The sequence below is a fragment of the Apium graveolens genome, chromosome 1, assembly GCF_009905375.1.
Source record: "Apium graveolens cultivar Ventura chromosome 1, ASM990537v1, whole genome shotgun sequence".
NCBI lineage: Eukaryota > Viridiplantae > Streptophyta > Magnoliopsida > Apiales > Apiaceae > Apium > Apium graveolens.
In genome coordinates this window covers 7,002,464-7,018,288 of record NC_133647.1, presented here as the reverse complement: position 1 = coordinate 7,018,288, position 15,825 = coordinate 7,002,464, and the positions used below count along the sequence as shown (strand labels likewise).

General features: G+C 34.6%; 1 protein-coding gene across 1 annotated transcript; it reads right to left on the bottom strand.

Annotated features, from left to right (window-relative positions):
- Window positions 1-13,629: 13,629 nt before the first annotated feature.
- On the bottom strand, window positions 13,630-15,329 carry LOC141680770 (uncharacterized). Its single transcript, XM_074487062.1, has 2 exons — window positions 15,266-15,329; window positions 13,630-14,075 (listed from the first exon to the last, which is right to left on the bottom strand). Exons 1-2 carry the CDS (start codon window positions 15,327-15,329, stop codon window positions 13,630-13,632), a joined length of 510 nt encoding a protein of 169 aa, XP_074343163.1.
- Window positions 15,330-15,825: the final 496 nt, after the last annotated feature.

Below are 15,825 nucleotides of genomic sequence, written 5' to 3'. Positions count from 1 at the left end.
TGTTTAATAATGAAAGGGTTTCAATCTTTGTAAGGATCAATAAAGTAGTTTAAAAGCTTAAATGCTGGTTAATGAAAGAATTGGATAACAAAAGAATCAATATTTCAGGGTTTCAAAGATTTGGGCTCTCAAAGCATAGGATACAATGGTTGAATGTACAAGTAATTCAGTTCAGTGTTTGGGATTTTGTTTGCATGTATTTATGAAATATTATCGTATACTTGAGGTTCGAGTTTGGGTTTACAATAATCAATGGTTTAGGAAGAATATGGTTCATGGCTCAAAAACAATAACTAAAATCAGGGTTTCGGTTTCCGTGCTTCAAAGCACTTGCAATGTCAACAAGACTATCAAGAATTTCAATATCTCGAGAAAGTTCAGAACACTTGCCTGGAATTAGCTTACTACTCTGTACGCGCTTCCAATCAAAATTGTCTTAATCCTCAACTATCTGTTTCCCTTTCCTACGCCTTGCCTCTTCTGCTCACATATCATAAGCATCTATCAATTATCGACTCACAAAATTCTATTCAACGCACACTTCTATCTACCCTTCGTTTACCCAAATCCGATTAACGGATTGAAATCTATGCAATAACCAAGTAAATGTCGAGTATATAGACTGATAGTCAAACACCCAGTCACGTATAACACATAATACATCACGTAATCAAAGACATATCATTTATAAAGAGGTCTCGGTCATAAATAGGCTTTCTGGTATTTTAAAATAATTTTTAAAACATTTTTCGGAATTAAAACGGGTCGTTGGATCAATTTTGGGTTAATAAATAGGGTTCGATTGGCCAATTCTGGCTCCGAAACAATTTTAGAATAATTATCGAGCCTTGAAAATAATTTAGAATAATATTTTAAAGCTCAAAACTATTTTTCAGAATTTTTAAATCATTTTTAATAATTAAATCTAATTAAATAATTAATTAAAAATCAATTAATAATTAATTAAATCAATTAATCAATTAATTTTCGAATTAATTGACTAATTAATCAATTAAAAATTAACTGAAATTAATTAAATAATTAATTCAGATTTATTTGTGAATTAAAAATAATTTTAGGAATTAAAATAATAATTTTTAGAATTTTCAGAAATTAAAAACGAATTTTTATAATAAAAATAAATGGGAAATATGATTTTTAAACATTTTTAAAACAGGAATCCTATTTTTGCAAAGTCTGGAAACTACAGGGACCAAACTGCATCGTTTTCAAAAGTTCAGGGACCAAACTGCAATTTTTACAGTCAGTCGCCGGAAAATACAGGGGTGGCCGGAGAACACGATTCCGGCCTCCTCACCTTACCACAAGCTCCAGATCACATCTACACAATACCAGGAACACAACCATGCAATCAAAACAACCTAACAATCCCTGAGTTGGCCGGAATTTGGCCGTGAAATTTCCCAGTTTCCGGTGAACATCGGAAAACTTCAAAACACAACTCCCTTCTCTACAGACCTCGTTGGTTCATGAAACTTATACGACTGGATTGCAAATTTCACGGAGAACACAACCCACTATAATACAACATCAATCTATCACAGAATAAGAAACCCCCAAATTTCAATTAAGAACATTCATACGGGTTATAAACCCTAATTTTAAAATTCGAAAATCAAACTCAAATTTGAACATGTTATTGAACTCCAAATCAGACGTATGACATATGAAAATCATCAGGAAAACAAGCTCTACAACATGCAATCATCAAATCATACAAACAATCATCCGAACAAAAATTCATATTTTTAATAAAATAATTTCAAAAATAATTAAATTTTTAGAAATTCAACCTTTGATTCTGCAGGTGTATGGATTACAGATTCTGATAGAGCTTCTCAAGACCTTCAAATCCAGTACTCGAGCTTTTCAAACAAAGATCACTAACACCTTCAAAAGTTGGTTTGATTCTCAGAAAGGTTTATGAATATATGATTTTTTTCTCTGTAAAATTATATATTTATCTGTCTGCAATTGATTTTTATACGAAATAAAATACGGTAAAAGGCTATTTATAATTACGGAAAATTAGTATCCCGTTGGATCATTCCAGATATAAAATGGTACGTTTATTTATAAAAACTGATCCAAACGGTATCGGTTTTCGGGATAATTATCCAAATCAGTACAACTTGTACTGCGGTCTTGGTCTCAGCACCCAGTTACACGTACTACGAAGTGATAATTGGGATAGTTTAATAAAAAGCTCCCGTTTATCGAAAATACGGGTTTTATTAATTTACCGAAACGAATATTGTATCGAAAATGTTGTGCCGGGACCCGCGCAGGACAAACCGTACGCCGGATCGAAAAAGTCGAAACATGGAAAATGCCCGGAATATTACAAATAGGTTAGGAAGGAGTTCTCGGTAGAGTTTCGGGTTCCAAAAACGTAACAACGGTTGACGTCGGTTGGTTCCCGTTTTATAAAATAGATTTTAATTACCCGGAAAAAGATTTTAAAAAAATTTCATATGATTCTTATAAATCTATAAATCAACATAAAAATAATTAGGAAGATATAACAATTATCTATATTTTATTTTGGACATATAAAAATTAAAATATTCAATTAACATTATTTTTGAATATTCAAGTACATATATCACTTAACAATTAACCCACAGAATAGATACTGAACACACATATTAATTATTTAATAGTAAAAATAATTACACGTTATATCCCGGATATTACATCCTTCCCCCCTTAAAAGGATTCTGTCCTCAGAATCTCCTAAGAAAACAAATGAGGGTACTTTTCTCTCATATCACTTTCTAATTCCCAGGTTGACTCTTCAACCTTTGGGTTTCTCCACAATACTCTTACTAACTTTATCACTTTATTTCTTAATATTTTCTCTCTTTCCTCTAAAATCTCTATTGGATTCTCTATATATGATAAGTCTGCCTGAAGCTCTATTGGCTCATATTCTATTACATGCCTGGAGTCTGGATTATATTTCTTGAGCATCGATACATGAAAAACATTGTGAATGTGCTCCATGTGCGGAGGTAACGCCAATTCGTAAGCGACTTTGCCAACGCTCTTTAGGATCTCAAAAGGTCCGACATATCTTGGGTTTAGCTTCCCTTTCTTCCCAAACCTCGTTAGTCCTTTCCACGGTGATACTTTCAATAATACCAAGCTCCCTTCTTCAAATTCCATGTCTTTCCTTGACTGGTCTGCATACCTCCTCTGACGATTTTGTGCGGCTATTAATCTTTTCTGGATAAGTTCAACAACATCCTTTGTCTGCTGTACCAATTCAGGTCCGAGTATTTTGCGTTCTCCTACTTCGTCCCAATACAATGGAGATCTACATTTGCGTCCATAAAGGGCTTCATAAGGTGGCATCCCAATGCTGGCGTGATAACTGTTATTATAAGCAAATTCTACCAGGGATAAATGCTCATCCCAACTTCCTTTGAAATCAATAGCACAAACACGTAGCATGTCCTCGATTGTCTGGATTGTTCTTTCACTTTGGCCGTCCGTCTGCGGGTGATAGGCCGTACTCATATTCAATTTTGTTCCCAAACATTCTTAAAAACTCTTCCAAAATCTTGAATTAAACCTTGGATCTCGATCAGATACGATTGACACTGGAACTCCATGCCGAACTACAATTTCTTTTAGGTACATATGGACTAGCTTGTCGAGCGAAAATCTTTCATTTATAGGCAGAAAATGAGCTGACTTGGTAAGTCTATCCACTATAACCCAAATGGCATCATGATTAGCCCTTGTCCTTGGAAATCCAACTATGAAATCCATGGTAATATGTTCCCACTTCCATTCTGGAATCTCCAATGGCTGTAGCAATCCGCTTGGTCTCTGATGCTCTGCTTTAACTCTCTGACAAGTATAACATTTGCTAATCCATTCCGCAATTTCCCTCTTCATATTTGGCCACCAATAATTCTTCTTTAAATCTTTATACATTTTGGTACTCCCTGGATGGATGGAATATCTTGAACTATGTGCCTCTTGTAAAATTTCATTCTTTAACTCTGTCACTGGTGGAATCCAAACCCTTGAAGAAAACCTAAGAATACCTTGATCATCTTGTTGCGTGCATAATTCCTCACCTACCAAACTATTTACATCTTGATCCATTACCTCTTTCTGGCATCTCTTTATTTTCTCCAATAACTCCGGGTGGAAAATCATACTATACACTCTTGCTTCCTCAGGCTTGCAAACTCTAACCTCCAATTCTAATTTCTGAAATTCTTTATATATTTCTTCAGGTACAGATAACACATTTAACCTTTCCTTCTGACTTAACGCATCTGCTACAACGTTCGCCTTACCGGGATGATAATTAATCGAGCAATCATAATCCTTGATCAATTCTAACCATCTTCTTTGCCTCATATTAAGTTCCTTCTGGGTAAATATATATTTCAAACTTTTGTGATCCGTGAAAATCTCACACTTTTCTCCATACAAATAATGTCTCCAAATTTTCAAAGCAAAAACTATAGCTGCTAGCTCTAAGTCATGAGTAGGGTATTTCTGTTCGTGTGGTTTCAATTGTCTTGACGCATAAGCAATCACCTTGTCGTGCTGCATAAGAACACATCCTAGTCCTTTATGAGAAGCATCGCTATAAATTACGAAATTCCCTTGATCGTCTGGAAGTGACAAAACAGGTGCCGTGATTAATCTCTGCTTCAATTCTTGAAAACTTTCTTCGCACTTGTTGTTCCATATAAACTTTTCATTCTTTCGTGTAAGCTTTGTTAATGATGTGGCAATCCTTGAGAAATTCTGAACAAATCGACGATAATATCCCGCTAATCCTAGGAAACTTCTTACCTCAGTGGGTGTTCTCGGTCTCTCCCAATTCGTAATTGCTTCGATCTTTGCCGGGTCCACTTTGATCCCTTCGTTACTGACTATGTGTCCTAAGAACTGAACTTCCTGTAGCCAAAACTCACACTTCGACAGTTTAGCATATAACTTCTTTTTCCTTAAAATCTCCAAAGCCGTTTTCACATGTTCCGCATGATCCTCTTTTGTCTTGGAATAGATTAAAATATCGTCTATAAACACAATAACAAACTTATCCAAATACTCTTTGAAAATTCTATTCATCGGGTCCATAAACGCTGCTGGGGCGTTGGTCAATCCAAAAGACATCACTAGAAATTCATAATGCCCATACCTTGTTCTGAAAGCTGTCTTCGGTATATCTTCTGGCTTGATCTTTAGTTGATGATATTATCGATCTTAAATCAATTTTGGAGAAATACTTGGCTCCCTTCAATTGGTCAAACAAATCATCGATTCTAGGTAACGGATACTTGTTTTTGATTGTCAGCTTATTGAGCTCCCTATAGTCAATGCACAGTCTTATGCTTCCATCTTTCTTCTTGACAAATAATACCGGGGATACGCTGGGTCTAATTACTCCTTTTTCTAACAATTCTTGCAATTGTCTTGCTAGATCTTTCATCTCAACAGGCGCCATTCTGTACGGGGCTTTGGACACCGGTTCTGTTCCAGGTTCTAAGTCGATCGCAAATTCAATTTCTCTATCTGGAGGAAGTCCTGGTAATTCGTCGGGAAATACGTCTGGAAATTCATTCACTACTGGAATATCTTCAAGTTTTGCTGGCTCCTGACTCCTGTCGATTACATATGCTACGAAATGCTTACATCCTTGCCGTAATAACTTTTTGGCTTGAATCATTGTTAAAAACTTCTTTACTTGTTTCTGACCTTTGAACGTTACTATGCTTTCATCTGGCATTTTCACCATTACTTTCTTATTCCGACAATCTATCTGAGCATCATGCTTAGATAACCAATCCATCCCTAATATTACATCAAATTCTCCTAACTTAAATGGTATCAAATCTACACAAAACTTACTACCAGAAATCTCAACCTCACAATTTTCACAAACTTGGTTCACAGTTACACGTTCTTGATTTGCTAATTCCACAGTCATTATTTCATTTAAGCATTCAACTGGACAATTTAATTTACTAACAAAGTCTTGTGAAACAAACAATCGAGTTGCTCCCGAATCTATTAACACTTTGGCACATAAAGAATTCACATTAAGCGTACCTGCCACAACATCCGTATCCTGGATAGCATCCTTCACTGACATGTCAAAAACTCTAGCCCTTGGAGTTTCATTCACGGTTGGGGTAGATCCCATAATCCTTAATGCATTACTGACTGGGGCTGGTGTCTTGCAATCCCTAGCCATATGTCCTGGCTTCCCACATTTAAAACATGTAAATCCAATGGCTGGAACCTTCACTGCTGGATTCCGGATAGGCTGATCCTTATTTGCTGGCTGATTTCGGCACTCCCTTGAATAGTACCCTTTCTGGTTGCATTTAAAACATACCACATTCAACTTGTTACAAACTCCTCCATGCTTCTTTCCACAAACTTGACAATCTGGAAAAGTTAATCTCAACTGATTCGGCTGATTTACATTAGCTGGACGATTGCCTTGTCCTCCGTCTCCTGCATTTTGTCTTCTGAAAATAAAATTTCTTCCTGGCTGGAATTTGCCCTTCTTGAAGTTTGGAAACTTCCCTGTTTGTGACTGACCCTCACTTCCCTCAACTTTCCTTTTCTTGCTTTCCTTATCTTTCTGGAACATCTCACTCTCTGTCTCTGCGATCATAGCTTTCTGTACAACCCCGGCATAGGTATCCAATTCAAAAATAGCTACTTTCCCCCTGATCCATGGCTTCAAGCCTTGCTGGAATCTCTTAGCTTTCTTTCTATCAGTATCAACATACGACGGCACATACCTTGACAATTCCTCAAACTTCCCCTCATAATCTGTTACCGACATATTCCCTTGCTTTAACTCTAAAAAACTTCAGCTCCATTTGATCCTGAACAAACTGAGGAAAATACTTTTCTAGAAACAATTCCTTGAACCTTTCCCAAGTAATAACATCCGTACCTTCCAATGTCTTCACCATCTCCCACCAATAGGTGGCTTCATTCTTCAGATAATAACTTGCAAACTCAACCTTCTGTTCCTCCTTCACTTTCACTAAGGCAAATGCCTTCTCTATTTCCTTTAACCAAACATTTGCTTCAATTGGCTCTAAGGAACCCTTGAATTCTGGTGGGTTTATTGCCTGAAAAGTTTTGAAGGTTACCTGGGGATTGGTCTGTCTTTGTTGTTGTTGTGCTAGGTGAACTGTTTGTTGGGCCAAGATTTGAAGAATCTGGGCTACTGCTGGGTCCATAGGTCCTGGGTTCACATTCAGGTTTGTATCATCTTGATTGTTGTTGTTGTTGGTTTCTTCATTTCTGGTGTTGGTGCGGGTATTTCTTTTAGGAGGCATTTTCTGTAAAGAATCAATCAATTTATTTAGCTTTTAAATCAAGTATTTGCATAAAAGAAAAGTTTTGTAAAACAGGAATACCTCTTTTTGAAAACAGTTGTAACTAAGTAAATTGCATGCTTCTTTACAGAATATAAACAGTTATGGAAAACAGGGTACATGGTATCACAGGGTATAACTGGTGCAATAAAATAAATGACAGTGCTGGAAAGGAAAAAGGTACTGATATATATAGATCAAAAGTTTTAGGGTAGTACAAGCGTCAAGACGCTTCGAAAGTAAAAGCAAAAAGGGTACAATAACCTACTCACTAGTCATCATAGCTAGTCTATAAATACAACTCAAAAGTCTACTGATACACACTACACACTATTGTACATACTACATAACCATAACAACACTTCTCAGCATCTCCATCTCTGAATCTCTGACTCATGGCAAATCTGGACCTCCTATCTCCTCAAGCTCCTCTAGAACCCACTTAGCCCACTCGACTAGGAAATCAGGGGTGATGTCCTCATGTGTAGCCTCAGCAATCCTCACAGAGGCTGTTCTACGAAACGCCTGGAGCCTCTCTCTAAGTCGCCTCTCACCACTCCCCATCTCTCTGGTACGCATGATATGCAATAACTCCTGGATCTGACCCTGTAGGAATCGCTGCTCCATAAGGCAAGCCTCAAACTGATGATATGGGACAGGATAGGAAGAGAACTGGAAAGGTACTCCCGTGATTGAATGACTAGTAAAGCCTGAATCCGCAGGTGGGGGTCCTCTAACAGGTGGCCTCATGCCTGGAGGTGGAATAGCCTGCAGTGGTACGGGCTGCAACACCGGTGGAGGTAGAATAGCCAATGCTAGTGAAACAACAGGACGTGGATCCGAAAACGACACTCCAACTGAAGGCTCTGAATGATCAGCTGATACAGGAATAAAAGAGTCGGCCATCTCTGCTATCTGAAATCATATCGCAATATAAGAATCTCGTTCCATAACGTAAACTATACTAATACCTGATATACCGAAGCACTCAACCTCTCAACGTTCTCTCATCCTATGCCTTACTTCTAATCTTAACCCTCTACCCATTCCCGTTAACCTAGGCTTGTGTCAGTGACTTATAACCTGTAGCTCTGATACCATCCTGTGGCACCCTCCAAACCCGGGTCAGAAGTTTGGGGTCCACACACACACCTTAAGTATAACCTGCTTATAACATTAATAAAGATAATAATAATATATGCAGTGACCCTACTTATCAACCACCACGGACCGCGACAGGTTAAAGTATGCACACAAGCCAACACACTAATATATTACAAACCGTTCAAATCCTAACTATTTCAAACTCACACTGAGTATCAAACATTATTATAAACTTTTACAAACTTAAATTATCCCAAAAGAAGTCTACTAGCTCAACTTCCTCAACCTGAACCCCTAGCTCTCGCGCTGGACTGGGGATCCTTGCTACCAACTGGTTCCTTTTTAACTGGAAAGAATATAAACAACATCGCACAAATGAGCTAACTAGCTCAGCAAGTCACAATAACAAAACTGAGAATAATGATCATCAGGTGACTATGATTATGATATCAAGTGAACATTGGATTATGATTTAGAATTGGATAATATACTTTTAATTTAAAAACCAAGGTTAGGCTGCTGATCAGTCACGCACTAACCCCGAGCAAGGCACACAGCATTGCTCTAACTACTGGATCCAAGGCACACATTGGCCTAACTTGACCATTATATGGTCTGACCACGAATCTGGTCCACAATTTTATAAAAACAATCCAATTCTAACATAATAACAGAATATGCAATAATAAACAATAACCAGAATCATTAACAACAATGAGTGTTTAATAATGAAAGGGTTTCAATCTTTGTAAGGATCAATAAAGTAGTTTAAAAGCTTAAATGCTGGTTAATGAAAGAATTGGATAACAAAAGAATCAATATTTCAGGGTTTCAAAGATTTGGGCTCTCAAAGCATAGGATACAATGGTTGAATGTACAAGTAATTCAGTTCAGTGTTTGGGATTTTGTTTGCATGTATTTATGAAATAGTATCGTATACTTGAGGTTCGAGTTTGGGTTTACAATAATCAATGGTTTAGAAAGAATATGGTTCATGGCTCAAAAACAATAACTAAAATCAGGGTTTCGGTTTCCGTGCTTCAAAGCACTTGCAATGTCAACAAGACTATCAAGAATTTCAATATCTCGAGAAAGTTCAGAACACTTGCCTGGAATTAGCTTACTACTCTGTACGCGCTTCCAATCACAATCGTCTTAATCCTCAACTATCTGTTTCCCTTTCCTACGCCTTGCCTCTTCTGCTCACATATCATAAGCATCTATCAATTATCGACTCACAAGATTCTATTCAACGCACACTTCTATCTACCCTTCGTTTACCCAAATCCGATTAACGGATTGAAATCTATGCAATAACCAAGTAAATGTCGAGTATATAGACTGATAGTCAAACACCCAGTCACGTATAACACATAATACATCACGTAATCAAAGACATATCATTTATAAAGAGGTCTCGGTCATAAATAGGCTTTCTGGTATTTTAAAATAATTTTTAAAACATTTTTCGGAATTAAAACGGGTCGTTGGATCAATTTTGAGTTAATAAATAGGGTTCGATTGGCCAATTCTGGCTCCGAAACAATTTTAGAATAATTATCGAGCCTTGAAAATAATTTAGAATAATATTTTAAAGCTCAAAACTATTTTTCAGAATTTTTAAATCATTTTTAATAATTAAATCTAATTAAATAATTAATTAAAAATCAATTAATAATTAATTAAATCAATTAATCAATTAATTTTCGAATTAATTGACTAATTAATCAATTAAAAATTAACTGAAATTAATTAAATAATTAATTCAGATTTATTTGTGAATTAAAAATAATTTTAGGAATTAAAATAATAATTTTTAGAATTTTCAGAAATTAAAAACGAATTTTTATAATAAAAATAAATGGGAAATATGATTTTTAAACATTTTTAAAACAGGAATCCTATTTTTGCAAAGTCTGGAAACTACAGGGACCAAACTGCATCGTTTTCAAAAGTTCAGGGACCAAACTGCAATTTTTACAGTCAGTCGCCGGAAAATACAGGGGTGGCCGGAGAACACGATTCCGGCCTCCTCACCTTGCCACAAGCTCCAGATCACATCTACACAATACCAGGAACACAACCATGCAATCAAAACAACCTAACAATCCCTGAGTTGGCCGGAATTTGGTCGTGAAATTTCCCAGTTTCCGGTGAACATCGGAAAACTTCAAAACACAACTCCCTTCTCTACAGACCTCGTTGGTTCATGAAACTTATACGACTCGATTGCAAATTTCACAGAGAACACAACCCACTATAATACAACATCAATCTATCACAGAATAAGAAACCCCCAAATTTCAATTAAGAACATTCATACGGGTTATAAACCCTAATTTTAAAATTCGAAAATCAAACTCAAATTTGAACATGTTATTGAACTCCAAATCAGACGTATGATATATGAAAATCATCAGGAAAACAAGCTCTACAACATGCAATCATCAAATCATACAAACAATCATCCGAACAAAAAATCATATTTTTAATAAAATAATTTCGAAAATAATTAAATTTTTAGAAATTCAACCTTTGATTCTGCAGGTGTATGGATTACAGATTCTGATAGAGATTCTCAAGACCTTCAAATCCAGTACTCGAGCTTTTCAAACAAAGATCACTAACACCTTCAAAAGTTGGTTTGATTCTCAGAAAGGTTTATGAATATAAGATTTTTTTCTCTGTAAAATTATATATTTATCTGTCTGTAATTGATTTTTATACGAAATAAAATACGGTAAAAGGCTATTTATAATTACGGAAAATTAGTATCCCGTTGGATCATTCCAGATATAAAATGGTACGTTTATTTATAAAAACTGATCCAAACGGTATCGGTTTTCGGGATAATTATCCAAATCAGTACAACTTGTACTGCGGTCTTGGTCTCAGCACCCAGTTACACGTACTACGAAGTGATAATTGGGATAGTTTAATAAAAAGCTCCCGTTTATCGAAAATACGGGTTTTATTAATTTACCGAAACGAATATTGTATCGAAAATGTTGTGCCGGGACCCGCGCAGGACAAACCGTACGCCGGATCGAAAAAGTCGAAACATGGAAAATGCCCGGAATATTACAATTAGGTTAGGAAGGAGTTCTCGGTAGAGTTTCGGGTTCCAAAAACGTAACAACGGTTGACGTCGGTTGGTTCCCATTTTATAAAATAGATTTTAATTACCCGGAAAAAGATTTTAAAAAAATTTCATATGATTCTTATAAATCTATAAATCAACATAAAAATAATTAGGAAGATATAACAATTATCTATATTTTATTTTGGACATATAAATATTAAAATATTCAATTAACATTATTTTTGAATATTCAAGTACATATATCACTTAACAATTAACCCACAGAATATATACTGAACACACATATTAATTATTTAATAGTAAAAATAATTACACGTTATATCCCGGATATTACACATTCCAGAGCAAAGCATATACTTAGAAGATATCACCTTCTTCGAGAGATTAATAAGAGAGGAGATATACATATATGCAAAGTGCATACTGATGATAATGTTGCAGACCCACTTACTAAGGCTTTGGTACAGCAGAAGCACGACGGTCATAGTAGTTCCATGGGTATTAGATATATGGGTGATTGGCTCTAGTGCAAGTGGGAGATTGTTAGTGTTTTTGTCCTAGAGACAACACTATTATGTTTTGTTAATGACATTTGGATTATTAATATTTATGTTCTATCAATTATTCTTTTAAATAATTTATTAAGTCTTAATTTACTGCAATATAAATATTAGATTAATAAATGTCATGGGAATATGATATGAATTATATATCTCTAAGTACGTGACTTAAAAATGAGATTATGTGAATAATATCGATATCCCCAAATATCCCTAGTCGAGTATTATTAAGGGACAGTAATAATGCATTAAGACTAGTGTGTTTGTTGACTGATGATCACATCTCATTGATCATAGGTATAGTGATACTAAAGTCGAAAACATAGGCATATGTAAATATAAGTAATTCTACATGTCTATTGTGTCATAAGTAATTCTTATAGTGATAATGATGTAATGCTCCTTTGACTTGAAATCATTATATTTCTATACGATGATTAATATACTTTGATTACATCAAAAATTTCCTTTGACCGGGTAATGATAAAAGTGGACTTCGGGTATATTAAGAATTGTGTGAGAAATATGAATGTTCTAGAAAGAATTTAACCCTCCTAATTATTGGAGAGATATTATTGGCCTCTTGTGTGAACTAGACTATGAAATGCATGGCACCGGACTCAAATGTTGATTTGACATGATAGTCAACTCATTGATCAAGGAAACCTGGATTAAACCATGAAGAGGATGACACATAACATGCCTCAAGTTTAATCTATAATATTTGGTTAAAGGGATTATATTACTTTATACATTATTCAAAAAAGGTTTAATCGATCACAGATTTAATTATTATTACTTGGGTAGAAATGAGATATTACTAGATGCCACTCATTGTTTATAATTTAAATATAAGATATTTAAATTATTGTCAACGTAATAATAATCTAAAGGGTCGCCCAAAGAAAGCATGGAGGAATATTTAATTTAAATTCGAATTTGAGTTAAAAAGGAAATTTGAATTATTTATTATTAATTAAGTGGACATAATTAATGGGCTAAATGAATTTCAAATTTGTATATTATTAAATCCGAAATTCAGTTGTTATTTAGTAACTGAGTAAACTTAAATATTAAAAAAATAGAATTTCAGATTTTAATAAACTCTAACTTGGATTAGGGTTAGGACTGTTTTTGGCCTCTCTATATAAACATCCTTAAGGCTAAAATTAGGGTTACATTTTTATTAGATAAAACATAAAACCCTAGCAGCTAAAGGTGAGAGAAAGGGGAAAACAGGTTCGTTCTTGGTGCTAGTACACGCCTCCTTCGTACCAGCTTTCGTGTGGATACCTCTACGGCGTAAATCGTTAAGGCGAGATACGTGATGTTCGGTTAAAGCTAGTATCTCCTTTTGACAACCATAATCGTAAAGCTCTTTAAGGTAAACATCTCATCCACGAATTAAATACTATTTTTCACATGGATCCTACGGTAGGTTTCGATTTATTCTATTTTTACGGTTTTATTTATTATTTTCGCTGCGTTTTATGCCTCGAAACCCAACACCAATGATGTACTCCCTTATATTCCCCTTTCCTTTATAATTCATGGTCATGAGTTTTGACAAAAGATTACTCGTTTCCGCTTTCTCATTTTTACCAAAATATTTCTCAGTCTCGGAGAGGAACTTTTTGGCACTTGTGCTCTCAGCAATAGAGCCCCGAAAACCAGTTGGAATCGTTCGCTTCAAGATCGCTAGACACATGCGATTAGAGCGTTCCCATTTCTCGATTTGATCCGTTTTGGGATCATCCGTAGTGGGAAGTGGTTGCTCTTTCCTTAGCGCAAGGTCGAGATCCATATACCCAAGAACGATTTCAACATTCTCTTTCCACGTGACATAGTTTGTCCAATTCAACATTGGAATCATGCTCAATTGAGCGGAAGGAGAATTAACTGAAGCAGTAACTGAAATAGAAAACAAATATATGACATAATGCTCAAAACTAGTATATACAATAACGTGATAAATTTTAAATATTGGCCACACTATCTCAAGATAACTAGCGTAACATTAAATTTTAATCTTTGTCATATAATATGCCTTTCTTTGGACCGACTTATTATTCACATGAAAAACTTAATATTGTTACATATTTCTTATCACAAGAATATATTAATTTTGGCCAAACATTACCTTCCTTTGGGCCGATAAAATTTACATAAAATTAAATATTCCATTGTCATTATAATATTCTTAAATAAATTAATCTACACAAAAGAGGTCACTTTGGCGACATATTGCTTCAATCAAGTAACTCTAAAATATTTTACCACTTAAATAAATAAGTTAATATTTATTTGCTAAGAAAAAATGACTTACAAGCATAATATATTCTTAATTTATAGTCAACCACTATAGATATGAACCTTTAACTAATTACGTTAGATCCCCGAAAATCTAAAACTGAAGTATAATATAGTCTAACTTGTCAAACAGTACACTCAAAATAAAAGAAAGTTGCACATAAATACATGACTCTATGTTAGTTATTTGAAGGCGCTTAATTCATAGACATGAATAATAATACAATATGTCAAGTAATTACTATCCACAACAGTAGCATGGCATAACACTTAACATCGTAGAATAAAATATCATGTAATAGCACACCATATTAATGAAATTTAATAATAAACTATAACACAGACTTTAGTCATGGTCCTGACACAAAACAAATCTTAAAGGCTGAACTCACCATACTAACTGAACAATATATTGATCTGAATTGCTAATCAATTAATAACCATATACTATGGTCACATAGAAATTATTAACTACGTGCTCGAGTATCAAACAATATAAATTAAAACTCATGAAATCACTGTAGTGAACCCTACCAGACGTCATATGTACATGATCTTATAAAATAATAATCGAACAAATCAAAATAGCATGTCTAAAAAAAATGGCTCGAATTAATACACAATAATTAAATATGAATAGGCTCTGATGCCAATTGATAGAATCTAATAATTTTACAAACACATAATTCTCTAAAATAAAGATAAGGACCGTAATCATCATATCTAATTATCGATTCTAAACCGAAGGTCGAAGCGTACCTGATTCCATAAGGAGATAATTGTGACGGTACCCGAATCTGTATAGCGTTCTTGATTATTGTCTTCCTCAACCAAGTACTCCTTAGGGTTTCTCATTATCTCTCTCTTATGGGTAGAAGAAAAGTCGTATAGCGTGTACTTGATATATTGGGGACTATAACCCTTTTTATATACCACCTAATTAAATCTCCCATTATAATTTATTAGGTCCATATAATAAATTAAAATCTAATTGGGTTTCTTATTTGATCACTTAATTTAACCCAATATAATAAATAACAAATATAATTGATATATTTATATGTAACCCATAAAATAATCATTATTATTAAAATAATAATAACATCTTGATCTTTTTGGACTTGTCAACATAATGTCTATGAACAAACAGAGCTATATCGTAGTAAGTGTTGATGATTTTACTAAATTTACTTGGTGTATTTCTTACACAAGAAAGGGGAGGCTCAGAAGTGCTTTTGGATCATATGCGACTGATTGAAAATGGTTTAAATCAAAAAGCAAAAGTACTATGAAGAGATAATGATATTGAGTTTAATATTTTCAACATGGATGAACTCTATAAATATAAAGG